Source organism: Gobio gobio (genome assembly GCF_949357685.1).
Source record: "Gobio gobio genome assembly, chromosome: 9".
In the NCBI taxonomy this organism is placed as follows: domain Eukaryota; kingdom Metazoa; phylum Chordata; class Actinopteri; order Cypriniformes; family Gobionidae; genus Gobio; species Gobio gobio.
Window position 1 is genome coordinate 13,512,457 of NC_137115.1, and position 27,574 is coordinate 13,540,030.

General features: G+C 38.5%; 2 protein-coding genes across 5 annotated transcripts in view; both read left to right on the top strand.

The window, feature by feature from the left end:
- vaspb (vasodilator stimulated phosphoprotein b) overlaps window positions 1-8,874 on the top strand; it is a 72,655-nt gene extending 63,781 nt beyond the window's left edge. For 2 of the 3 annotated variants that reach the window (XM_079825947.1, XM_079825945.1), the window contains 4 exons: window positions 35-74; window positions 3,459-3,531; window positions 7,562-7,619; window positions 7,724-8,874. In XM_079825947.1, the coding sequence (XP_079682073.1) occupies window positions 35-74; window positions 3,459-3,531; window positions 7,562-7,619; window positions 7,724-7,761 (209 nt within the window). In that variant the 3' untranslated portion in view covers window positions 7,762-8,874. Of the gene's footprint in view, window positions 1-34; window positions 75-276; window positions 334-3,458; window positions 3,532-7,561; window positions 7,620-7,723 lie in introns of all 3 variants that reach the window. The other variant, XM_079825946.1, reaches the window with a different exon arrangement.
- A 7,715-nt stretch (window positions 8,875-16,589) lies between these two features.
- Window positions 16,590-27,574, top strand: part of akt2 (v-akt murine thymoma viral oncogene homolog 2) — a 45,868-nt gene continuing 34,883 nt past the window's right edge. For both annotated transcript variants that reach the window (XR_013817244.1, XM_079825944.1), the window contains exon 1: window positions 16,590-16,981. The gene's annotated coding sequence lies outside the window, so the exon portion shown is untranslated. The remainder of the gene's footprint in view (window positions 16,982-27,574) is intronic.

Genomic DNA, 27,574 nt, shown 5'->3' on the forward strand with positions numbered 1-27,574 from the left:
GAGTCTTTTCTCATATGTGATTTTTCATTTACAGACTTTAGGAAACCATGGGAGAAATCAGCCACCATGCCCAGGTAAACACTCGTTTACAGACACACATTGAACTGAATTAAATATTGCATTGAAAACATCTGTCTAAATCATGTAACAGCACTGAATCTCCTTTAGTCAGATGTTTGAAGAACTCCAGCTGTTGTGTAAGTATGGACAGTGTGACTGTCCATAGGGCCCTGTAGTTTAAAGTAAAGTGTATATATATAGTAATGTCTCAAACAGGACTAACTCAGCACCCAGAAGTCTGGAATCACCCTCTGCCTCTAGCCCACTTATCAGGTATTTTTACAACAGCATGCTCTCATGTGGTTATGGTCTAACGCTGTCAGCGCCGCTGGTTCCCCTGCTTTCACAAAAACATGCAATGCAATAAAGTAGTAAGCCACGCAAGCCCATGTTATCAAAGTTTGAGCAGTTTTGAACACAGAACATTGTGTCATGCCCGAAAACACCCTTTATACATTGTATTTATACACATGCATACACTACCGTTCAAATCTATGCAATATTGGTATTCCCATTAATACAACAAATATAAATAAATAAATAAATAAATAAATAAATATATATATATATATATATATATATATATATATATATATATATATATATATATATATATATATATATATATATATATATATATATATATATATATATATATATATATATATATATATATATATATATAATATATATATATATATATTATATATATATATATATATAATATATATATTAGTGCTGGGCAAATTAGCGCGTTAACACGGGCGATTCATTTTTTCAATTTAACGCAATAAAAATATTTAACACAATTAACGCAGTGTCCGTTTTTATATCCATTTTTGCTTAGCGTTACATTATGTGATCTTCATTATGCGCTCTTATTCATGTAATTGCTTTTAAACCATCTAAGACACGAGACAGGCGGAAAGACGTTTGAATATATGGATATGGTCCTCCTTCCGCTCATTTGTAAACACTGACTCGGTACTTCCGCCTGCGTCTAGCGTGACCTTTTCAACGTAATTGCGTTGTACATGACATCACGAGCGCGCATCACTGAACAGAGCACGGCGAGCATTTGTGCTTATAAAACTTAAACTTTATTTATTTTTTAAAAAATGTCTGATCGTTTCACTAGATAAGACTCTTATTGATCGTCTGGTACCGTTTGATGTGGTTTAAAGCCCTTTTGAAGCTGTACTGAACCTCTCGTTTGGACCTTGAACCGTATGGGGTCTATTGACTTCCATTATATGGAAAAATATCCTGAAATGTTTTCATCAAAAATCTTCATTTCTTTTCGACTGAAGACAGAAAGACATGGATATCTTGGATGACAAAGGGGTGAGTAAATTATAAGCAAAAGTTTATTTGAAAGTTAACTAATCCTTTAATATAATGTGAAATATTATTATGGGTTAAAATAACTATTTTTCTATTTAAATTCAATTTATTCATTACTACTATAAAGCTGATTTTTTTTTTAGCAGCCATTAATCTATCATTCAGTGTCAAATGATCCTTCAGAAATAATTCTAATATGTAGAAACATTTCGATGGAGCCAAAAATATGAGATGGGAATAAATAAATTATTTCGTAAAAAAACGTTTGCTTTGTCCTGAGAAACTTTGTATTCCCTCGCAATAACTTTAGCGTTCCCCCAAAAAAACATTGCGTTCACTGGCAGAGAACTCAAAAGTTTTGTGAGCAAATGCAAGGTTTCTTGAGAGAATTCAAAAGCATTGACATAAGTTTTCTCCCATCTCATATTTTTGTCCATCACCATGTCCCTTTGAGGGATTTATTATTGTTATCAATGTTGGAAACAGTTGTGCTGCTTAAAATTTTTATATTTCCATAATCCAGAATTCTTTGACTAGTAAGCTCAAAAGAACAGCATTTATTTGAAATAGAAATAGTTTGTAATAATGTTAAAGTCATTACTGCCACTGTCAATAATTTTAATGCATCCTTGCTTAATAAAAGTATGAATTTCTCAAACTTTTAAAAATGGTACTCTTTATGTGTTGCACTACTGGGAATGTACCAATATTGCATAGACCTATCAATTTTACAACTATTTATTATTTCTACAAACATACACTTTTGATAAAACTTCTCGGTTACGTGTGGTTAACCCTGGTTCCCTCAGTAGGGACCGAGACACTGCATCAGTAGAGCACTGCCTCATAGGGTAGCACTTGTGTCATTAGCCAATGAATTGGTGTGATTTGTATATGAGCTTCAGAAAATTGTCACACCTGGAGAGTGTTCCTATAGTGTCAGCTACAGACAGTGTCAAGTGAACCTATAAAAGGGAACATTTACTTTATGAAGCAATTTTTTTCATTGAGAACATGCCCAAAATGAGTTCTCATAGAAGTAATTTTTTTCATTGAGAACATGCCCAAAATGAGTTCTCATAGAAGTTACAAGTTAACGAAGTCTGGTCACTAAGCAGATTGTCAGCAATTATTAAAAATGTATGAATGTAACCTAAAGTATGGATCGATTCAAACTAGTCTATACCACACACACAGTGTTGGTTGTTCAGGGAGACTGGACTTAACTTGACCCATCATGAGAGTGGAGTGGATCTGAGTTTCTCATCTTTGTCTGGCTTCATCTTTGCTGGTTTTGCCATCTTTAAACTTGTGGGCTTTGGAAAACTCTTTGGCTTTCTGTAGTGTCTGTAGATCTGTGCAACACTGTCACAGTATTACATGCTTTTTTTTTCAACAGTATTACATGGTTTATTTAAGGGTATTTATTTACATTTGTCTTCAGGCTTGGGTTTATTGCTTTGATTCTGCAGCTATTCTCTTATTGTCCACAGGGGGCTCCGTGTTACTGACTTTATTACTTCTGTTTCCAGAAGATCTGTGTAAGAGCCCATATTAAAGCTCTCTTCACATCCATGACTTAAATCCTAAATCACTTTTGCTGCGTTCAAATTCACATAAAACTTTCCTAAATAGCACGTCAAATTAGAAGTAACACCCGAAATTTGTGTTTAAAATATTAGTTCAGAGGAGCACAGATGATCACGTTTTCCAGTGGATTTTCAAAGTGTGTATCCTTGCTTTTTTCCGGCTAATATTGCCCACAAGCCCATGCACATTGGAAGAGGAGGGTTAATTGCTTTTGACTCAAAGCAAATGTATAGATATAGAAATAAACTGCACTCGTATTTGTGAATAGCAGCTTTTTGGCAGTGACGTTGAAAGCCATGGAAGTGAATGAGACTTTGATGTTGGGTTTTTCCTCTGAATAACACTAGAAGTCACTTCTTTTAAGCCGGTCTATTGCCATTTGGGACGGTGTACAGGCTTTCTCCTTTTCCCTCCTCTTTTGACCTATTTCTGTTTATTAATTACTTGTCTTCCTGTCTTTTCAGAATGAAAACTGTTAACCAATCAGCAGAGCCCGAGAGTGGAGAAGGAGAGTCAGAGATGGAACGAATTAAACAGGTCAGAATTAAAGTCAATAAATCCAAATTGTCCTAAACATGAGACATGCTTTATATTAAGAGCTTGAAAATAAATTTAGACTGGTTAACACGTATAGTTTAAAGAGAAGAGGTGTTTTCTTTAGTCTATAACTTACATTTCACAGGTATATTCTCCATCTGTAAATGTTAGAAAGTCTTGCAAATATTTCCATTTTGCTATCAAAGAGTGGAGGATCGTTATACCCCTCCCTAAAAGTTTATAATATTTCACAGTATTATTGTTTTTACTGTGATTTTGATCAAATAAATGTAGCCTTGGTAAGCAGTAGGGACTTTTCAAGCACAAACTTTTGAACAGTAGAATATGTAGTGGTTCTCACATGTGGCACCAAATTATGTTGAGTGAATTGTTAATTATTTAACAATTAATATATTAGATATTTGTTAAATCATTGTTAAAAAAATTTTTATTCACATTACGTGAAGGAACACTCTAGTAATGGGCTCATTTTCCAACTCCCCTAGAGTTAAACCGTTGAGTTTTACCGTTTTCGAATCCCTTCAGCTGATCTCCAGATCTGGGGACTCATTTATAAACGTTGCGTACGCACAAAAGAAGGCGTACGCCACTCTCTGCGCAATAATTGGTATTTATAAAAAGCAAACTTGACTGGAAAATGTGCGGTCCTTCACGCAAGCTGTGACCCAGGCGTACGCACAAAAACGGGTGAAATGAGAAATGGCGACACCGTCGGCAGATGGAAGAAACACATGAAAGTGTGTGAAACTGTAGACCGTTGTGTAAAAGAAATGGCAATACTGCCTCTCATAAATAACATGAAGACTTCACAAAGCAAGTCTTACAATTAACAGCCTACACGAACACCCGTTTGATCGATCTGCAGTGTAAAACAAACAAAATCAAACGAAAATTACAACAGAAATGCAAATAAAAAAAAGGGAAATATGTTCTGCAACAATATTGGCATGTTATGCAATTCATCCTCATAAATAATATGGTAAACAGAACGAAATAATGTACACAACTGATATTCTCATCAATGTGTCCGTCTGGCGGAGCAGATATAGATGCAATTAGATAGACAGATAGATAGATAATTAGGGAGATCTATAGATAAATAGATAGATAGATGTATTAATTGTCCACTGGGGAAAGTTGTTTTCGTAGTAAAAATTTCTTCATCAGCTACGGAATCATGGTATTCATGCAAATGCCTTTAGTTTGTTTTATTTTCGATAAAATAACATATGACGCATGTCTCAACCATTCAGAAAGCTGCAAGAAATTACATTTGCACTGAACTATTTCCCATTTCCACGTAGATAATCGGGATAGGGATTAATAGGGATGCACCAATAATTGCCGCCAGTCTCTCATCAAGAGGGGTCAGCTCCGGTGTCCCCTCTCCCCCACCCGTGGCAGACACACTCTGGCGATGGAGCGCTAGACGCTTCTTTGCCTCGACTTTGATGTCCGACCATTTCTTCTTTTTTTTTCGCTCACGGTCCGAGGTTGTGAGGCTACAGCATTTACGCCGTCTGCAACCTTTTGCACCTCAAGTGCCTTTTTGGCATTAGTAATGCCCACACTGTGCCCTCCAAAAAATATTTTTCTCCTCTTTTCCACCTCGCCAACGATCATTTCTACTTCACATTGAGTGAAGTTACGTTTTTTTGATTTCCTCTCTGTATTTGCCATGATTTCGCAATCGATGAATATTAACTTGTGGGCGTTTCACGGACTATTTATGGGCAACTATGGGCGTGACATGAAGCCGCAAAAGCTGCGCTACATTTAGAATTGATTGTGATTTATTAAGGGAAAACTGCGTAGGATGTGCGTTTTTATAAATCCGAATATTTCTGTGCGTACGCACGTCCTATGTTTAATCCGTACACCACTTCTGACGCAAATCCTACGCAAAGTTTTATAAATGAGGCCCCTGGTGGTAGAACTTTTAGCATAATAATCAAGTAACTTTGCTACCACCCATGGGTGCAACAGGCGCAATTGTATTATGCAGCGCCTGAAAATAGTTCCCAGCATGCTCCCTGTGTCAGCAGGTTAGTCTATTTTCAGGCAGCAAAGTTCCTTGATTATTACGCAGGAATGAGAGTATAGTTCCTAGCCAAATCGGCCTAGAAAATTGCAACTTTTCATTTTCCGTCAGTCTTAGTACATGATGTAACTACAGAAGAGTCAAGTTTTAAATAGGATACTAAAAAAGCTATGCTAAGGAGATCGGCTGAATGGATTCTAAAACGGTAAAACTCAACCGTTTAACTCTAGGGGAGCTGGAAAATGAGCCTATTTTCAAAAAAAGTGGAGTGTTCCTTTAAGGTGATTGTGAGAGGGTTGGATGTGTTTGTCCAGATTACTGTATGATGATTGAAATCGTGAAATGGCCTTAAACAATTCCGAAATAAACTGCAAAATGAAACGTTTTCTAATACAATTATTTAATGCTTCTAACACCATTAGAATATGGATTGCGGGACACTATTAGCATGTTAACCAGGGTTCAAAGGGGCAAATGCGAGTTAAATGTTTACATTTTTGCCAATGCATGGTGGTAAGAATTTGATATGACTTGGTGCAATGATCAAATCGCAACGGTTGTGATTGTGAATGTGATTTATATAAATATATAGTGTGAAGCACTGCATGTTTCAGAGTACTGTCACAGCACCGTGTTTCAGTTTCGATTCACAGTAAATGCTACTCTGCAAGTGCTGTGTGTTTGAGTCGCTTATAATTTGCATTTGGGGACGCAACATGCGTCATGAGAAGCGTTTCTACATCTGTTGTTGTTGTCAACAAAGAAAAGCGATATGGTCTCCATGCGGTTTTCTGCCAAAATAAAAGCTCAATGGTTAAACGTTTGAAAACAAAGAAATTAAGACAACCATAAATGTTAGTATTTTAATTTTACTGTTGTTAAATAAAATAATGATAATAATTATTATTAATAAGTGATCTCGCCGGCTCCTCTGTCATGCAGTAAGCACACTAATACTTTAGCTTCCACACTTGCACAAACACTTGGATGTGTGCCTAATAATAGCTCCATATTTAAATAAGCCAAACTTGATGTTGATCGGTGATAGGCAAACTTGTAATAATAATAATAATTTGTTACATTAATATAGCACTGGGCACTCAAAGCGCTTTAGATTTAGAACGGGGGAATCTCCTCAACCACCACCAATGTGCAGCATCCACCTGGCTGATGTGACGGCAGCCATATTGCGCCAGAACGCCCACCACACACCAGCTTATTGGTGGAGAGGAGACAGAGTGATGAAGCCAATCAGTATATGGGGATGATTAGGAGGCCATGATGGACAGAGGCCAATGGGCAAATTTGCTCATTATTACACCCCTACTGTTTTTCCGAAGGACATTCTGGGATTTTTAATGACCACAGAGAGTCAGGACCTCGGTTTAACGTCTCATCTGAAGGACGGTGCTTGTTAGAGTATAGTGTCCTTGTCACTATACTTGGGCATTAGGACCCACACAGACCACAGGGTGAGCACCCCCTGCTGGCCTCACTAACACCTCTACCAGCAGCAACCTAGTTTTCCCAGGAGGTCTTCCATCCAGGTACTGACCGGGCTCAACAAGTCTTGGGCTACTGGGTGATATGGCTGCTTTTGGATTTCCTGCCTGACATGCTGTTATTGCCACAAGGACCCGCTGTTAACGATCTGTTCCTCATGGACTGCGTGACTTTGCAACTTTTTTTTCTGCGACTAACCGGCTAATACAATTTTCAGGTCGTTAAAAAATAAATGCGTTAAATGTTTAGTCGGCTATTAGTAGCCCTAAGTCCCGCCCTACAGTTTTTCTTGTTTGAGAAGTTTCACTCTGATTTCATTTCTTTAAATAAATGAGTTTGTTCTTTGGGCTGTGTTATTGAAAATGTAAACATGCTTTATAACCTTGATATTATTATGATTTTAATCAACAAAGATATTATCATGTGAACATGAATTTGTTTATATGTGTCCTTCTGATTCTTTAGGAACTGCTAGAGGAGGTGAGAAAAGAGCTTCAGAAGGTTAAAAATGAAATCATCGGAGGTGAGTACATCAACTTGTCCTTTGCCTTTCCCTTCCTGTCCCTGCTGTGTTTGAAATGAAGGGTTATTTTTTGTATTCATTTATTCCCATGTGTTCTTTCACAGCCTTTATTCAGGAGTTACAGAAACGAGGATCTACATAGTCCCACAGAAATGGATGTGAAGGGATTGCTCGGTCCTGAGAACCCAGGGATACACACACACACAATCATCCAGGGACTTAACCCTAAATCATTACAATTCAACTGAAAAAATGAGCTTTGTTGTACCTTTACCTGCCATCGTTTTCTTTCACATTCATCCGTTTCTTTTCTCTCCACATTTAGTTTTGCGTATTTAGTTTTCCACTTAATGTTTTACATACCGTACACGTCGTCACCCTCACACTTGATTCCTGTAATACACAGTGCATAAATGTTCACCGTAAAACTTGCCTAGAGTTATTGTATTCAGGGAATAAATCATATCACTTATCCCAGTGACTGTAATGGCCACACACAGACCCTCAGAACCCGCAAGTTATGATGCAGCACTAAGGAGGCAAAAACGAGACGGATCTTGGAGAAAAAGACCTGCAGTACACACACTATCCACCACACGTGACCGAACCACCATGTCACCATGCCACTCTTGTGCTTTCAGCTGGGAGATTTTTCATGTCAGACCTGATTTAGCACCTCTTTTTCGGTATAGGGAAAACAATAACATATTTAACACATTAATTTGAGGCTCTGAGCTTCATGTTTTGTGTGTGTGGTTGCATGTTTGCGTGTATGGATGTATGGCTGCACTTACCTCCGTTTATGGGTGCCATTTTGTATGTGGTCACCTGACCACCACTCTCCGTTGGTGCGAAACAACTGTTCTCATAGCGTCAGCCCTCATTTGAAATGTTTTTAAACTTTGTGTTGAGATATGAAATTCTATGGCCATGATCATTTTTGTCTGTTGGCCATGCCAAACTGCCTTGGAAAATACATATAAATATAAATATATATAAGGTATATATATTTGTTTTGAGGGAAAATGATAGAAAACTTGAGATAATGTTTCTATTTTAATTGAAATAATTGGTGAATGGGGACTTATTGTGATTTATAATGTTTTCTTTTCAGAGATTATTTTCGATTTTCTGTTATCTTTTTTTGTTTCTTTTTTCTATAGAATATAGGCTTTTTACACTGAAATATATAAAGAAAATTGCGTAGAGACACTGGATTAGATGCCTTTATAGTCAAATACAGATGCTTCTTCTACTGCACTTGTGTCTGCCTCGTTTTTATTATCCCCATATACCCACATATCACAAGAAAAAGAATTCTAATCTGTTATTTAGCCTCGCTACAAAACATATTTGGCTTATTCATTTGGAGATTTTCAGGTTTCTCTGTTTTTTTCTGTTGATTCAATTGTTTCTGATGTTTCAGATTTAAAAAAATGGATATGATAATACAGGTTAACCTAACGGGGACACATAGGATGAGAAATATTGAAGTGAAACCTGAGATCAGCTCGGAATAATATATAGTAGCCTACATATGACACAAGTAAAACTTGCTCTTGAGTTAAGGAAACATATTTGCAGCACATGTATTGTCATCACACATACTGCACATAATAAAAACAAGCTTGTTATGAAATCCAGGAAACAATTTCTTTGACTATATAAATGTTTATTTAGCCGTGGCTGAGAGAGCAACAGCAGAAGGATAATGAGCTGTTGTTTCCTGTTATGAATGGACCCAAGCAGAGTTGTCAACAACTGCTATCTCACTCTGCTTTTAGAAGCCAGCCCTGATAAACACATTTGATTTTAGAATAGAGGATTAGAATAACCTCAACAACAGGCCAAACCGAGCGCAATAACAATACACCAATGTTACAATTCTGCAGATAATATCTGTTCTTTAGAAATATTTTTCTGTGTTTTCATTGTCACGCATGTTTTCCAATTTCCACCGGCCTCGTCATATGGAAATAAAGAAGGTCATTAAAAGAACAATGATTGTATATTGTGTTACATGAATATGATCATTCGGTACAAACATGTGAAACAAAGCCACAGCAGATTGAATTAGAGTCACCATGAAACCAAAATGGACAAATATATACAGTATATATTTTTTTTTTACAGGATGTTTTGGTGTGCATTAGAAATAATTTATCCAGGCACATCATTTGTTTGAATTCATATGCTCTTTTAACCAGTTATCAAAAATGGTATCCTCTTTTTGGTATCCACCAATATCTCTTGGTGGAGAGTGGAACTAAATATCCTCCACAACTGACTGAAATGGCATTTAGATCTGCCTCCATTTAGTTAGCAACTCCCAACTTCCTATGATCCAATCAATTCCAGAGGACGAAATTAAGTCCCGCCCTACAAGAGCTTAAATACCATTCATGCATAACATTATGACCACTGACAGGTCAAGTGAATAACACTGATTATTTCTTCATCACGGCACCTGTTAGTGGGTGGGATATATCAGGCAGCAAGTTAACATGTCCTCAAAGTTGATGTGTTTGAAGCAGGAAAAATGGGCAAGTGTAAGGATTTGAGCGAGTTTGACAAGGGCCAAATTGTGATGGCTAGATGACTTGGCCAGAGCATCTCCAAAACCACAGCTCTTGTGGGGTGTTCCTGGTCTGCAGTGGTCAGTATCTATCAAAAATGGTCCAAGGAAGTAGCAGTGGTGAACCGGCGACAGGGTCATGGGCGGCCAAGGCCCATTGATGCGGGTGGGGGGCAAAGGCTGGAAAAAATCCAATCAAACAGACGAGCTAATGTAGCTCAAATCGCTCAAGAAGTTGGGCATGTGAGCATCAGAACTGGACCATGGAGCAATGGAAGAAGGTGGCCTGGTCTGATGAAGCACGTTTTCTTTTATATCACTTGGATGTCACTTACCTGGTGAACACATGGCATCAGGATCCACTATGGGAAGAAGGCAAGCCGACGGACACAGTGTGATGCTTTGGCCAATGTTCTGCTTGGAAACCTTGGGTCTGGCTATCCATGTGGATGTTACTTTGACACGTACCACCTACCTAAGCATAGTTGCAGACCATGTACACCCTTTCATGGAAACGGTTTTCCCTGGTGGCTGTAGCCTCTTTCAGCAGGATAATGCACCCTGCCACAAAGCAAAAATGGTTAAGGAATGGTTCGAGTAGCACAACAACGACTTTGAGGTGTTGACTTGGCCTCCAAATTCCCGAGATCTCAATCCAATCGAGCATCTGTGGGATGTGCTGAACAAACAAGTCCGATCCATGGAGGCTCCACCTCGCAACTTACAGGACTTAAAGGATGTGCGGATAACATCTTGGTGCCAGATATCACAGCACACCTTCAGGGGTGGAGTCCATGCCTCGATGGGTCAGGGCTGTTTTGGCAGCAAAAGGGGACCAACACAATATTAGGAAGTCATAATGTTATGCCTAATCGATGTAGTTATTCTGCCTTTTTTCTATATAAAGTCACAATTGCGTGTTATAAAGTCACAATTGTGAAATAAAAAGTTACATATATTTTTTGTATGGAACAAGCTTCCATACATATCTGTGTGAAACAGCTTCTCGAACAAGAGAAGAATGTAGGGTGGGACTTGTTTTTGTCCGTTGGGATTAATTGAATCGATGTCATTTGCTGCTGTGATCACATGCGATTGACAGGTTGTCCCGTCCTCACGGCAGTAAACACATCATCAGAGAAGAGAAGAGATGTCACTGCAAGAGGAAGGGGAAGTTATTTTCATTAAAGATTACTAGGGCACGTGAGTTATATCAAACAATAATAATGTGCATATTTAAATCATTTATAATAAATACTGTAATATTCAATAAAATATAATAAATAAGATAAAATAAAATATTTTGATTACATGGTGACTTAACCCTTAATCGTCCCTTGGGGTCCAGCTGACCCCACTGGACTTTTCCTCCATTTTTTAAAAGTGTTCCCTTCATCTCAGGGCCATGAGACTCTGTGACTTTTCCTAAATAATCTATCTAAACATGCACAAAAAATCTGGGCTTGATTTGGTTGTTCTAAAGGTGTGTAAAAAAAAATTTACCGTTTAAGTCCCTCGGGGTCAGATTGACCCCACATTGAAAATGAATGGGAAAGTGTAAAAAATAAAAAGAAATTCACTTTTTTTGTCAATTTTTTTTTACTAAATCCAGTATAAATCTGAAAATTTCCACATTTATATCAAGGTCTGGTCCTAGAGCATAAACACAAAGTAGAACGAACTTTCTGTCTCATATACACACGCACACACACACACACAAACACACACATGAGTGTGACTGCAACAGAGAGCATTTTTATAGAAACTGGCAAATAAAATCAACAAAACTGGCATAAATCTGAAAGATTTTCATACATAAATGAAGTACTAATACTAGAGCACAAATGCAATATGGAACAAGCATGTTCACTCACACGCACACACACACAAACACAAACACAGGTGTCTGGAGCATTTTTTTGGATTTTGGCAATGAATGGGAAAATGTAAAAAATGCTTTTTTTTCACTTTGTTTGTAAAAAAAAATCAACTAAATCCAGTATAAATCTGAAAATGTCTACATTTATATCAAGATCTGGTCCTAGAGCATAAACACAAAGTGGAACGAACTTTCTGTCTCATACACACACGCACACACACACACACAAACACACACATGTGTGTGACTGCAACAGAGAGCATTTTTATAGAAACTGGCAAATAAAATCAACATAACTGGCATAAATCTGAAAAAATTCCATACATAAATGAAGGACAAATACTAGAGCACAAATGCAACATGGAACAATCATGAGAAAGAGAGGGAAAGGGGCAAATAAAAGAAAGATGAAAGGCAGCTTAACTTTTGCATAACTTCCCTATGGACCTCTATTGGATAATGTGGTCATTGCACTCTCTTTCTCTTTAACTATAATTCCTAAAGTTTTTCCACAAACCTACAGATGGCGGTATTCTATCCCTAACACATAGAGCAATGTCCAAAAACTATTTATATTTATTTAAGATCATCATTCAAGTGATTTTTTCATAAAAAAATGATTTTTAATGAGCCAATTTATGACATAGTTAAGTATTTGTGCAGTAAATAGGTAAAAAATACCAAATACCCACAAAAACACAGCATAAATGTATAGTTGAGAAGTAAATAAAAAAAATGATATATAGTTTTCCATGTAAAAAAATTATATTTCCTTATGCAATCGCTCTGTAAAAGTTTGGGGTCTATCTGACCCCAAGGGACTCAAACGTAAACCCTACTTGAGGGGCGATTAAGGGTTAAAAGAATGCTCCATATATCCAGACTACATTCATCATGTTGTCATTATCATGGGACTTACCAGCATCAGATGTGTTGCTTCACTGCCATTCACAACTCATATGCCTTGACCTCATTGGATAGTAGGGGTCTTTTTATTTAAAGGAATTAAATAATTAAAGTATTAAAAAAGGGATTTAAGGGAATAAAGAAATAAGAACGTAGTTATTAAAGGTGCAGTGTGTAGTATTTATGAGGATCTATTGACAGAAATGCAATATAATATACATAACTATGTTTTCAGTGGTGTATAAAGAACTTACATAATGAACTGTTATGTTTTTATTACCTTAGAATGAGCCATTTCTATCTATATACACCACGGGTCCCCTTACAGTGAAGTCGCCATTTTGCGGCGGCATGTTTCTACAGTAGCCCTAAATGAACAAACTGCTCTACAGAGCTCTAGCTACTCTCTGCTGTCTGAGATATTGACTGTAGAAAAGATGGACGACGCCCCTTCACTATCTTCTATTGGTGAACAGTGAAGCCGCCAACGTCCAAATATGGGGCTGACATCTTGCGCTGATTTGGAACCTGAGTCTGCGCAGTAGAGAGCAGGAAGTAGAGCCACGATATCAAAACCCTGCCCACACTCCCACAGTATCTGTTAGCTGCAGAACAACTCTATGTTTGTGTGAAATAAACAGTTGTGGAAATGTAGAAATTAAAGTTAAAGCTCCAATCTCCTCCCGAAAAAAATCTGTTGGCGTTTCAGTGACAACTTCGCTCAGAGAAGCTGTCAATCATGACGTCACACCCCCATTTTTATAGCATCAAATAACTAAAACCCAACTTATTTAAAAAAACGAACACTTGAACTTACATCAGCATGTTAAAAAAAAAAACCTAAAATGACAGAAACCATCTTTTGAAAAAAAAAAAATTGTAATTAAGTAAAATTAAGTGTAATTTGATTGTTTAGTTTGTCTCGCGTCACATTAGAATATATGGAGGGACAGGGTTTATGAGCTATACTGGGACCAACCACCTGGGGACGATCAAGACGCTTTGTCTTCACTTTCCAGGACGTGTGCGGCACGGGCTGTGTCCGAAAAATGGAAAATGCTGCCTTCGGGGGACACATTTTAAGGTAGGAAGGCATCAAGGCACGTCCGAATCTAATGTTAGCTTCACTTCCTGTCTCCTGAGATACCTTCATCTGATCGAGTTTTGAAGGCAGCATAGATGTATCCTTCGCTGCCTTGGATATCCCACAATCCTGTGCTTTCCATTCTGTCACAGTTGTGCTGGTCAATTTGTGTGTAAATGTAAAATTTTTTACCAACATTTTCCACTTCTGATGTCATTTCTAGCGAGAAATTACTAATGTAGTAATTCAATATTTATTTAGTTCTCACCAAAGCTCTCTCTATTTTGCTGTAGATCATTAAACGGTTACACTGCCTCAGAAGTCTGTCCGAAATCAGTTTCGTGAGGTGCCTTCAAGCCATTGTCTGATAAGGCAGCGAGGCAACGAGTCAGCTGCCTAGGTTTTCGGACGCAGCCCTCGTCTCAGATGACGACATCTTTGTCCTGTGTCGGCCACCGTAGCATCTCTGTGCTTTGAAAGGGAGGGGTGAGCGGTGGACGGTTGCGATTCACAACCTCACCACTAGATGCGGCTAAAATTTACACAGTGCACCTTTAAGTAATACATTTCATGCTGAACATTTATAACGTAAAACAGCTGTCAAATATCAAATGTTTAGTTACTTAAATCTAACCACACAATGTCTATTAATGACTCAATTAATGATTCAATGTATATCCTCCTGGGACCCACGAATAGACTTTTGTCCACTGTAGTGGACATTATATCTGAGTGAATTTCTCTGACATCATAACCTGTCACATGTCACAGTCTGGATGTCCTGTAAAGAGCACATTCGGGGCTTTGTAGGGATACCAAATGTTTGGAGGTTTCACCAGGACAACAACTTCTTCTTGGTCTTTAAAAATTGCTGACATTAATGTTTAGCACTCTTATGGAAATATGATATTTTTTAATTATAATTTAAATCTGATTAATTTTCTAATTGTTTGTTATAAAACAGCATCTCAGGAAAATGTTATGGGGTTTCTAATCAAAATATGACTTTCTGTTACAAAACGGGGTATTGATTTCATACATGTCCACTGTAGCGGACGCCAGGACTTAAATCATGTTTATCAGGCATTTTGGAGACATAACAAGTGAATAGGGAAAGAAATTACATATCAATATTCCTATGAAATATTAGATATTATTTTGAAAATGTTGCCAATTATTACTCCCATTATTACACTTATTTTTTCATTACATGTTGCACCGAGAACACATTAATATGCAAATTAGATGCAGTGTATAGATACATTGTATTGAATGGGAAAATCCAAGTATGGCCATTTTACCCACATATTTCATAAAGTAAAATGGTATATCAATACATTTCATTATATCTTTCATAACATAGTTCAGAATCATCTTTAAACTAAGTTTGTTTTTTAAAAAAATCCTGAAACCTAAAAATTGATTGGTGAATTAAAAATAAATCCCATTGTTTTTGCCTATACATGCAATTTCATGTCATTTAATTGTTTTAACAACTCAGTCCTGGTGTCAACTACAGAGGACACATCATAACATATTAATAAAATATAATTTTTCAAAAATGTTATTATGTCTTATGCTCTAAACAATGAAATGACATGAAAAAATACTAAATTCAGAACACTTTTTTTTTCTGGGTCCCAGGAGGCTATGGTAGTTACGGCTACCCCAATGGAAAAAATTGTTTGCCCCAATGGCAGTGATTATCTTAAACCGTACAGTTTTCTAAAGTAGTACAATTTCTCTTTGAAACAATGTCTAATTGATTAATTTAATTGATTTGTGTATTTGTTCTGTAAATGTGTGATGTGATTTTGTGTAGTAATGTGAATTTAGTATATGTCACCAGTGTCAAAGATAGATTTCCGCTCTGTGACAAACAGAATGGACAATAAAGTTCAATCCAATCCAATCCAATTCTGTGATGCAGCAAATTCCAATTTTTTTCCCACAGATTTCATCAGAATTTATTTACGTAGGCCTACTCCTTACAAAAAACTACTGTGGTGCTACCATGGAACAATTATGGTATCTGATAATACCATGGTAGCGCATTATTACCATATTCAAATACCATGGTAATTATTTTGTCCTTCAATGCACTTCAAAAATAGCAACAAAAATGGTAGTACGTACCATAGTGCTTTTTGATGATCATTTTATGACCGTTTATAAAATTACCCACAAACCTTATAATTAGCCAATATGAAACCATGCTTATATTGGAGTACAAATTTATTCTCTCTCAACCTCAAGGCTTTAACTTTGAAAAATGAATATTGCAGAGGAAATGTGACACACAAACAGCAGAGGGCGCATGCATGCAGAATAAATGTATAAATGTGTTATTGTATTGAAATAGCAATCGATTAAACAATCCGAACGTTTATGATTTCACTCTACAATCACACCCTCGCTATTATTACATTACTGATACACAGCAGCACAAAAAAACCCGAACCTTTTCAAATTTCGGACGTTGCCTGTGACGTCGCGCCGAGCGTGCGCTGAGGTCATTTCCTGTTTGTGCTCCCGTTGAGTCGCTAGACGGAGGCCTATTCGCGATACCACCACCACTACCACCGCAGTAACGTCGCTCACAGACCTACAAAGGACGGGCACGACGAGGTTTTAAAAGCCTTAAACGCGTCAGATAAGCGTTGTGGGATGAGTTTGAGCGACCGGGCTCGTGTTTTGGGCCACTGAGGGGCGGCTTGTGAGGATAATCGGGCGGTTGGGTGTTGTTATTTTTGGGGCAGCTGAGTGGTCATTGGCAGAGCTCAATACACAGCAGCTCGCGAGAGGAATAAATACACACTTCACGTCTCTAAACACCCTCGTTTCACTCAACTTACATGGGCTTTTGAGGATTTTTACATTTCGGTTGACCAACACAACGCAGGAGAATAAAAGTGGAGGTAAGGGACTAAAACGTGCATCGATGATTGATGGCTAGCGTGATGTTTAGCCTAGCCCGAGTCGCTATATTTAAAATTCACTTAAATGTTATGTGTTGTTGCCCGTTGGGATACTTTACCAGACAGAATCTCTTGACGAAAATGTGTTTCTTATGCTTTCTGGATAGACGAACCGCATCTCCCGTCACAACACACGTTTGTTCCCCGTTTCTCTTTACAAATCAGTTTAATAGAGAAAAGAACGCTTATAGATTCATTTAAACCCATTTGGCGCTTATGGTCATCTCTCTCGCTTGCTGTAAGTGCATCATTTTGTCTTGGCGGTTAATCCATGAGGTAAAATAAAATAATAGCTAAATTAGTGGAAATTAGTTTATATTATCGATCAAATCATTTCCACGATGTACAGATGCATGATGGATGTGAATGTATAGGATTCACAATCTATAGGATTCGCTGTACATGCTGGATGATCGATCAAAATGATGCCACTTTGCTTTTGGTTTTATTAATAGCGCTGCCATGCTGTTCCACGTGGAGTTCAATTCAATTATGTTTGCGTGTGTAAAATAGTTCAACTTTATTTAAGGTTGAAGCGGTCAGATGTTTGACAGATATGAAATAATGCATCCATCAGGTTAGCGCGTGAGTGGAAACGAGGCCTGAAGGTTATTGGGGTTGAGAAGGGGTCAGGTTTAGGACTCCTCGATCTGGAATTATTCCGCCCAGCACAGAACATGTGTAATCATTAGTTTGTTGAAATGGTCACCGCGCTTGTTTGTCTTTCTGATGTGGACTTCAAAGTGCGTATGTGCGCGCGCGCGAGAGAGTTGTTGTTGAAAAAGCGGAACAGGCAGACCACTGACCAACTGATACACGCACACTACATGCACGGCACGTATATGCCAGCGATAGAGACAGTCCGTGTGCTTTAATGCCAGTGCATGTGTTGAGCAGTTGTGTAAGGGACTAGCAGGGGCGTCACAAGGTGGGGATTTTATTTTGCAGGGATAATCCGGTGTTGTGCCCATGGTGATAGGACAGCACGCCAGATTTGTGCCAGAGGCATTGCTATGCCAGGAAACTCCTCTGGCACACACTGATCCTACACTCGCATCTCAACAACAATAATAAAAAGGCAGAAAAACATATTTTTTAAAAAACTGTTTAGTGCTGTTTGCTGAGGCAGCAATCTCTGTTCCAATTGTTTATGTAGGGTTAGTGGCTTGAACAAACACCTTACACTAAATGTAGTAGCACTTTGTGCTACTAACATGAATGATATCTCAAAATATGGTCTTGCTGAGGAGAGGTGTTTTCTAAGCGATCAGCTATAGATAAAATCTCACACACTTGCATTATGAGACATATCAAATTCAAGACTCCAAAAATGAGCGACTCAGAGTTGGGCTTTTTGGACTTTGGACCACATTGCTAAAAAAAATAATAATTCTGTGGTAAAACTAGTAAACATTATATAGCACTTTTTTTTTTTCAGATAATAAATCTAGAGTTCTTTTAATCTTACCCCTCTGGCAAGATTTATTCTTTGACTTGTCTGACACGGTTTTGCTTCTTAGATTAGTACTTCATGCAATTTTGCTTCAAGTAGATTGATTTTTATGCCTTGGTGCATGTTTAGATTTTTATTTTTAAGCAATGGATGCACCAATATTAACATTCTGAGTCTGATACAATAAGCCAATAATTAATTTAATCTTATGGCCAATTTTTTTAAACCCCATTTTGAAATCTGCATGACTGATTCCATAAAAGATCTTGTGAAGAATGTTTGGGCATTTGTTTTCCATACAATTAAACTTTAATGTTCTAATCAATGACGGCAACATCTAACATGCCAATGTTTCAAGGTTTTATTTTATGGCAGAAACCATTAACTTGATACAGTTCACTAGTTTTTGAAGTTACCAAACTTGTGAAGGGATAGTTCACCAAAAATGTTAATTGTCATTATTTACTCATCCTCATGTTGTTCCAAACCTGTATGTCTTTTTCGTCTGTAGAACACAAAAACAGATATGTTGTAAAATGTCCAAAACAACACTGGAATCCCACTGAAGGTCCCGGATATACTTCAAGAGAAATTAAAGAACGAACTGGTGTGACGCCATTTCAAACAAAATCAGGCCAAAACAAAGTTTGTTTAGAGTTTGTTTCGGGGGTTCAAAATGGCTTGCCAAAGCAAACTTTCAGGAAAAGTTCCCTCTGGCTGGTAAACACATCCGTACTACCATTGGTGGTCTGTGACGATTACATATTAGGCTCCGCCTTCTTTAACATGGAAATGTGCTCTGGTTAATTTCTTTTGTTCGGTCAATCGGGGTCGGACGTCCGTGAGAAAATAAACCATGAACACTCTGGAGAGTCGCTTTATAGTAGAAAATGAAGTTGTAATTCTAATCAAAAGCAGCACTTGCGTTTTTTTCATGTTTAATACTGTAAAGCATTTCTGTTCTATTATGTAAAGTGCAATAAAAATATATGTGACGTGACTTGACTGCAGTGCCAAATTGCAGAGCTCATAAGCTCATCGCTATGATTAGATGCTTTCTTAACTGCTGTTTTCTCAATGCTGTCATTTTTGTTTAGTGTTAGACCGATATATTGTCCGGCCGATATATGCAATTTTTACGTGTATCGGCTTTGGCCGATAAAAGGCTACTGCGTTCACCGATATTTTTTCCCCGGCATTATTTACAGACCGGCGTCCACAGGCAGCTCTGGCTGCAGTTCATGCACCTCCCCTCCCACTAGCAGAGCTGAATCTTTTCTTCAAGACAACTATAAGTTTTAAACTTTCAAAGCATCTTTTAACTGTTTGACTTTGTTGAAATATTGCCATACACTTTGAAAGTGGAAACCCGTTGCTCTATATGTGCTTGCAACTATAGCTAATTGGGGTGTAATGGTACACAAAACTAACGGTTTGTTACGTACCTCGGTTTTGAAGTCACGGTTCAGTACGGGTTCGGTACAGCAGTTTTAAAAAAATGCCTTTTTATTTATTTTTTATTAAACAGTGGTTTACTGAAAAAATTGTGTCTGTCCTTAAATTAATTAAATTATAACTAAGAGTTTCTTAAAGATAATGCTGTAAACTATATAGGGAGCCCTTACTTGCACATTATTACTATAATATTAAAGGTTAACAACAGAGCCCAAACTATGAGCCTAGATTCAGCTGATATTCATGTTTAGTTATAGGATAATCATCACTCAAATAACACTGTGTGCAAACATGTAAACTTCACATAAGGCAGTTTTTGCATTAACTCCTAAATCTAATTATAAAATGTTTTTTTTCTCCAATTCGTTGTTGAAATATAATCTTAGTGACTGTCCTTTTCATGACAGATTTATCTAAACATTAAATAATCAAGACATCACTAACAGGTTAAGTAGAATTAATATATATAGGCTAATATAGTGCATATATTTAGTGAAAGAGTTGATTTCTCTAGTGAATTAACAGCTGTGGACACTAAATGACTTCTGACTCTGAGGTAAATGATGCTGCGTGACATTGTTTACAAGCTGTTTGACATCTTTGCGCGATTTAAACACTAATTGAGCGATTACACGACATATAATACGTTTCAGTAAGTGTTCTTCTCAACATACCATAAGATATTAATTCATGTTTATTCTTCTGGAAGTAATGATCGATCGCGTTCACTCACGCGCGTGCCGCTTGAATTGACGTGCCTATACAGTGATCAGTCGTCACATTATAGAGCGTCAAAACGGCATTTATCGTTTGAATTTTGTGATAAAATTAGCTTAATGCTTAATATGTTCGAGTGGGAACTAGGATTGAAGTGTGTTCCGCGCTTAAAACAAGCCGACTGTTAAAGATTGCATTCGGAACCGTTCGGTACACACGCGCACCGAACCGAAAGCCCTGTACCGAAACGGTTCGGCATTGTATTTAGGGAGCTACAAATAGCTCAGTTGGGGGCTATTCAAATGCATACGATAGCTGTTACGAACACTGGTCGTAGGATTAAGTAATGCCGACGTACCGTGGTATTTGTGGGAGTTTTATTCAGCGACCACCTGGCTGCGGTTTGGACGCGTATGTCTCTCTCCAGTGTTTCCCCCCACATAGACTAAGTCGCGGTGGTGCGCCACAGAATCAACAATTTTAGTTCAATAAATGTTCCTTTTTTTAAATTGAGACTTGTAAAATTATCATCATCATGATCATTGTCATTTTTATGATGTAAATTGAGGGAGCAAAAGCAGTATCGGCATTAAATATCGGCTCAAGAAAATCGGCAGCCCGTATTGGTCATCAGCTAAGGCTGATGAAAAAAAACCCGGCATCGGCACTAAAAAATCCATATCGGTCGAACCCTATTTTTGTTGTGTTTTTGTTATTGAGAGGAAAGCTCACAGCACATAATTACATTTTCATCTAATTGTCGCTCTCTCATCAGTGTGGGTGGCGTTGGGATGTCATACCACAGTAAACCGCTGGTCACAGATTGTGAACTTATTATTTACCCCTATAGACAATAGTTCTTTTTCGTTCTTCGCTTGGGGATAAAATGAAGTTGGAAATACGTCAGCAGCGATATACTGTCGAACATCCGGCGACTCCCACAATGCTGAGAACGATGGTTAGATAAATATATAAATGTGCTGCAGTGCACGCTTTCCTCTCAATAACAAAATAAACACAAAAAAAGTATTTAAAAAAAATAAAAACAAAGCAAATGAAAAGCATATGATCTTAGCAACGTGGATATGTTTGCATGAGCGCTGCAATTCAGCACTCTAGTAAAATCATGTTTATTTATGTAGCACTTTATACTAGGGCTGGACCAGAATATTCGTTCGATGGGTTGGTATTTGATTTTTAATTTTGGGATTCAAATTTGTATTTTGCCCCCACGCACACCTGGCATCCCCATCGAAACGGTTTTCATTCGCGTATGTTTACACTATAAAATCTGGCGAAATACAATAGGCCTACTCCTACTCCTACTCCTACTTTTTTCTATCTTATAGACTAGCCTTTTTTAATAGGATGGACAGTTGAATAGGAACCCAACCTCGCTATACAGTGGGGAGAACAAGTATTTGATACACTGTCGATTTTGAAGGTTTGCCCACTTACAAAGCATTTAGAAGTCTATCATTTTTATCATAGATACTCTTTAACCGTGAGTGACGGAATCTAAAACAAAAATCCAGAAAATAATATTGTATGATTTTTAAGTAATTAATTAATAAAATTTGCATTCTATTGCATGACATAAGTATTTGATACATCAAAGAAGCAGAACTTAATATTTTGTACAGAAACCTTTTGTTTGCAATTACAGAGATCATACGTTTCCTGTAGTTCTTGACCAGGTTTGCACACACTGCAGCAGGGATTTTGGCCCACTCCTCTAGAGATGCTCCGATCAGCATTTTTGGGGCCGATTACCGATCACCAAGATCATGATCTTCCGATTGCCGATCACTGCCGATCACAGAATGGCAGGGGAATGGCAATCTTTTATCTATAATCTTGCAGAGTTTGCACCATTTGTAGAAATGAAACAAACTCTAAATGAAGGAGAAACACCAAGTGTTTATTTTAGAAAATTAGATAACTTAAGGCTACTGTAGGCCATCTTTCCCAAATAAATGTATTAGGGCTGCAACGACGCGTCGACGTCGTCGATGACGTCGTCGATGACGTCGACTACGCGACGCGTCGGCGGCACATTATTTACGTTCTAGAATGGAACAGAAGATCTAGAATAATGGCAGCTTCTGCACCCGGGCATAGTGAAAATGATCATTTATCATATAAAGCCAGACCGCAACATTCAAAAGTGTGGGAGGACTTTAAACAGAAGCCGAATAAAACTGTGCTTTGTTCGCTCTGTAACGCCGGTTTCACACTGAGCGCGGTGGCAGAGCAGGAGCTGTGCGCGTGGAGAGCGGGAGCATTCACACTGCAGTCAGTGTTGCCAAGTCCGCTTTTTTCCGCGGAATTGGGCAACTACACTGTTGCCGCGGGCTGTGTCTCATGTCCGCGGGTTGAAGCAAAAAAACACACATATTTAACCCCCCGAACGCGATGTTTACCAGAGAACCTCCCCGAAACGCGATTGGGCTTGTTTTGAGTAACGAATGGGTGGGTTTTGTTGTGTAAACCTGGCAACCCTGCTGTCAGTGTTCTCTCCATGGTTCTCTCGCGCAGCTGAACCGTGGCGCGTGTATTGCAACAGACGGTCACATTTTCCTGGGTTCTCCTCCGACCCCAGTACGTCTCGTGCTTTTATTTATTATGGGCTGCATATATCTGCTGTAAATGCGACCTGGTTCCCCTCTGTCCCAAACACATATGCATAATAACATGCTGTATATAGGTAGTTTGCATGATTAAAGTAACATTAGAGTTAAGATATGCCTCTAGCTTTAATCATTTAAATGTGTCTTTGAAGTTTGGGCAAAAACTTCTGGCAGCTTTAGTCGTTGTTTATGCACATGTATATCTTCAAAATAGACGACTAGTTATACATTAACACTATGCTGGAAGCTCCTGTATGTGAACCTTTTGCAGATAAATACAAGTGCATTTTCGTTTACTATTGACACAAATCAATAAGTAAATCATACTCAACTACTATAGTAAACAACTTTTCCTAATTAGGCCTACTCTGTATACATTTTATGATGAATAGTATCATTATATATTATGTTTAAAAAGCTTCTTGTGTTCATATATTTCATTATAAAATGGCATACTATGTACACTACCCTTCCTGAAATACAATTAATATTGTCATCATTCATTGATTTCATGTTAAAATAATATACAAATTCACTACCCTCTTTGAAATACAATAATCAGTAAAAAAGAATTATAAGATTAATCTGGAAAAATAATCGTTAGATTAGTCGACTAATCGGAAAAATAATCGTTAGATTAGTCGACAGAAAAAATAATCGTTAGTTGCAGCTCTAAAATGTATATAATTATCTCACCTAAATATTTGATCATGCAGTGCATTTTTGTTTAAAAAAAAAAAATTTCAGGTAGGTCTAACATTAGTATTGAGGTAAGAAATACTAAAGACATTTAATAAGAAATCAAATGTAAATTAATATTGGTCTTCCCTGAATAAATTAAATTAGATTAATCCTTACACTTAAGGTTGCAAAAGTTAGTCATTCAAGAGCAGTTAGTGTCATAAAGGTTCATCAAACACCACAAGACAAAGAGAAACTCAGAGACGGCAGCAGTTTATTCGACAGCTGTCACTTTAAGAGCGAACACGGATAGGATACATGCAGTTGCACAAACGTTCACTCGCGAGTCACGACGGGGTTTACGTGCATACTCGTCAAGACGGTCATTTAGTACATACATTTGTGTGTATCTGACCATTTCAGCGCAATTTGTACTCGCAAGCTTTTTGTGAGATGGCGTGTGTGTGTGCGTGCGCGCGTGCACGGTCTAGAGAGCGCGCGAGTGCTGAGCGGTTTGAACACTGGCAAGACGTAAAAATAAATGCAAATGGTAAACTTTAGTGACGATGCGACACTGCCTCGATTGTGCAAAGTGGCAAATCCTGTGTCAACTGTGCAGCTCAATTTTAGTGCAGATGCGATGATGTGAAGCCATTTGAGCATTTTGATTGGGAGAGAGCGCGCGCACGCGGTGATTCACGCGCGTGTTTGTGAACTTACGTCCCACAGAAAGTTTTCAAATGACTGCGTAAGTTATTTAATATAGAAATATGAATTGTACCTCACCTTCAGCATTATAATTATTTTACCCGCGCTGGAAAGAGAATGAGATGGTGTCGCTGCATATCATGCCCTAGCTCTCACGGCAGGTGCAGTTTTATGTGTCGTCAGCATGCGATCGGTTCATGAGATCGGCCTTTTTGGAGACTGCCGATCAATCATCCCAAAGCGATTATCGACCGATCGAGATCGGTTGCCGATCAATCGGAGCACCCCTACACTCCTCCATACAGACCATCTCCAGATCCTTCAGGTTTCGGGGCTGTCGCTGGGCAATGCAGACTTTCAGCTCCCTCCAAAGATTCTCTATTGGTTTCAGGTCTGGAGACTGGCTAGGCCACTCCAGGACCTTGAGATGCTTCTTACGGAGCCACTCCTTAGTTGTCCTGGCTGTGTGTTTCGGGTCGTTGTCATGCTGGAAGACCCAGCCACGACCCATCTTCAATGCTCTTACTGAGGGAAGGTTGTTGGCCAAGATCTCGCGATACATGGCCCCATCCATCCTCCCCTCAATACGGTGCAGTCGTCCTGTCCCCTTTGCAGAAAAGCATCCCCAAAGAATGATGTGTCCACCTCCATGCTTCACGGTTGGGATGGTGTTCTTGGGGTTGTACTCATCCTTCTTCCTCCAAACACGTTGAGTGGAGTTTAGACCAAAAAGCTCTATTTTTGTCTCATCAGACCACATGACCTTCTCCGAGATGGTCATTGGCAAACTTCAGACGGGCCTGGACATGCACTGGCCTTGAGCAGGGGGACCTTGCGTGCGCTGCAGGATTTTAATCCATGACGGCGTAGTGTGTTACTAATGGTCTTCTTTGAGACTGTGGTCCCAGCTCTCTTCAGGATATTGACCCGGTCCTGTCGTGTAGTTCTGGGCTGATCCCTCACCTTCCTAATGATCATTGATGCTCCACGGGGTGAGATCTTGCATGGTGCCCCAGACCGAGGGAGATTGACCGTCATCTTGAAATTCTTCCATTTTCTAATAATTGCGACAACTGTTGTTGTCTTCTCACCAAGCTGCTTGCCTATTTTCCTGTAGCCCATCCCAGCCTTGTGCAGGTCTACAATTTTATCCCTGATGTCCTTACACCGCTCTCTGGTCTTGGCCATTGTGGAGAGGTTGGAGTCTGTTTGATTGCGTGTGTGGACAGGTGTCTTTTATACAGGTAACGAGTTCAAACAGGTGCAGTTAATACAGTTAATGAGTGGAGAACAGGGTGGCTTCTTAAAGAAAAACTAACAGGTCTGTGAGCCGGAATTCTTACTGGTTGGTAGGTGATCAAATACTTATGTCATGCAATAAAATGCAAATTAATTATTTAAAAATCAATGTGATTTTCTGGATTTTTGTTTTAGATTCCATCTCCCACAGTTGAAGTGTACCTATGATAAACATTACAGACCTCTACTTGCTTTGTAAGTAGGAAACACGGCTGATTTTGCAGGTTATCAAATACCTGTTCTCCCCACTGTACTTAATAAATATATTCTTAGCCTAAGTTAGGGCTGTACGATTAATTGAAAAATAACTTATTTCGGTTTTCACGTGACTCCGCCCCGTCAGTCACATCAAGTGCAGTTTGCAGGCACACAGAGAGATGCAGGAGCAGTTATCTGTGTTTATAGATGCTCAGATTCATTATAGTAACTGCATGTTTTACACAGTTTATATACCGGTCAGTTAATCGCCGTTCTTATAGCCTATACGCGCTGCCACCGACACACACACACGGCGCGCGCAAGCCACGAAGCCAGATCGTTTTCACTTTCGTGCTCATAAAGTTTGTCAAGTAAATGCGTTTAAAGGCTTGCCAGTTTCAACATTTAAAGCTATTGTGCACTATTCAAAAACAACAATACGTATCCGTTCAGTGCTCAGCGTTTTTCTGTTTGACACAGATCCGAGCCGTGTCGCGTCTCTGACAACGCGCGCGCGCCCTGAAGGCAGCCCTCTTTCACCTGGGTCCTCACAAAGCTTTGTCATTTGTATGTGTTTTAAGCCCTGCCAGTTTGAACATTAAAGCGAGTTTAGACCATCAGATGTGTGTTATGTTGAACTAATGCCTGATATAGTGTGACACACGAACACTCAGACATAAGCTCGCACATCACGTGAAGATTGTGAGCAGAGAGCACAGAAACGCAGTGTCAACACTGTCCTGTGACTAAAGTAAAGTAACTAAAGTAGCTTAGAAACTCAACTGTTATAGGCATATATTTTAATACCTTTGAAGTAAATACAAACCACAGCTTCATAATGAATAGAGACGGTATGAGTAATTCACACACACAATCACTCTCTCATTAATGCATTCAAATAAATGTAATGTAGACCTACTGTGTTAATTTATCTGTATCTGATGTACAACAAACAGAAATCTGCCCCATAGACAATAACTGCTGAAAGAGAACCGTTTCCTTCAAGTGTTTTAAAATCACAAAGATTCGTTTGACATTGTGGAAAATATAATAATAGAATCAAAATGTATTACCCTTTTTACCCATTAGGGATGTGACGGTGAGAAAATGTTCCCTTACCGTCACATTGCAGTGTGTGTGCACTGAGCGGCTGTGAACGAATGACAGTGCAGCCGTGCGCATTTTACTTTCGGTTTGCCAGTTCAGGGGCGGGTTGCTTGAATGGTGGGTTCATTAGCCTATTATTCTTAATAAAAAACACAACAACAAAACAGGACAATGACAAACTCTTTGAAACCAAATCTTCCGCGATCATCTTGTCATTCAGCTCAACTCCTCGTGATGAATGAAATCTGACCCCTGCTGCTAGTTTGTTCTGTGACTCGTTCGGCT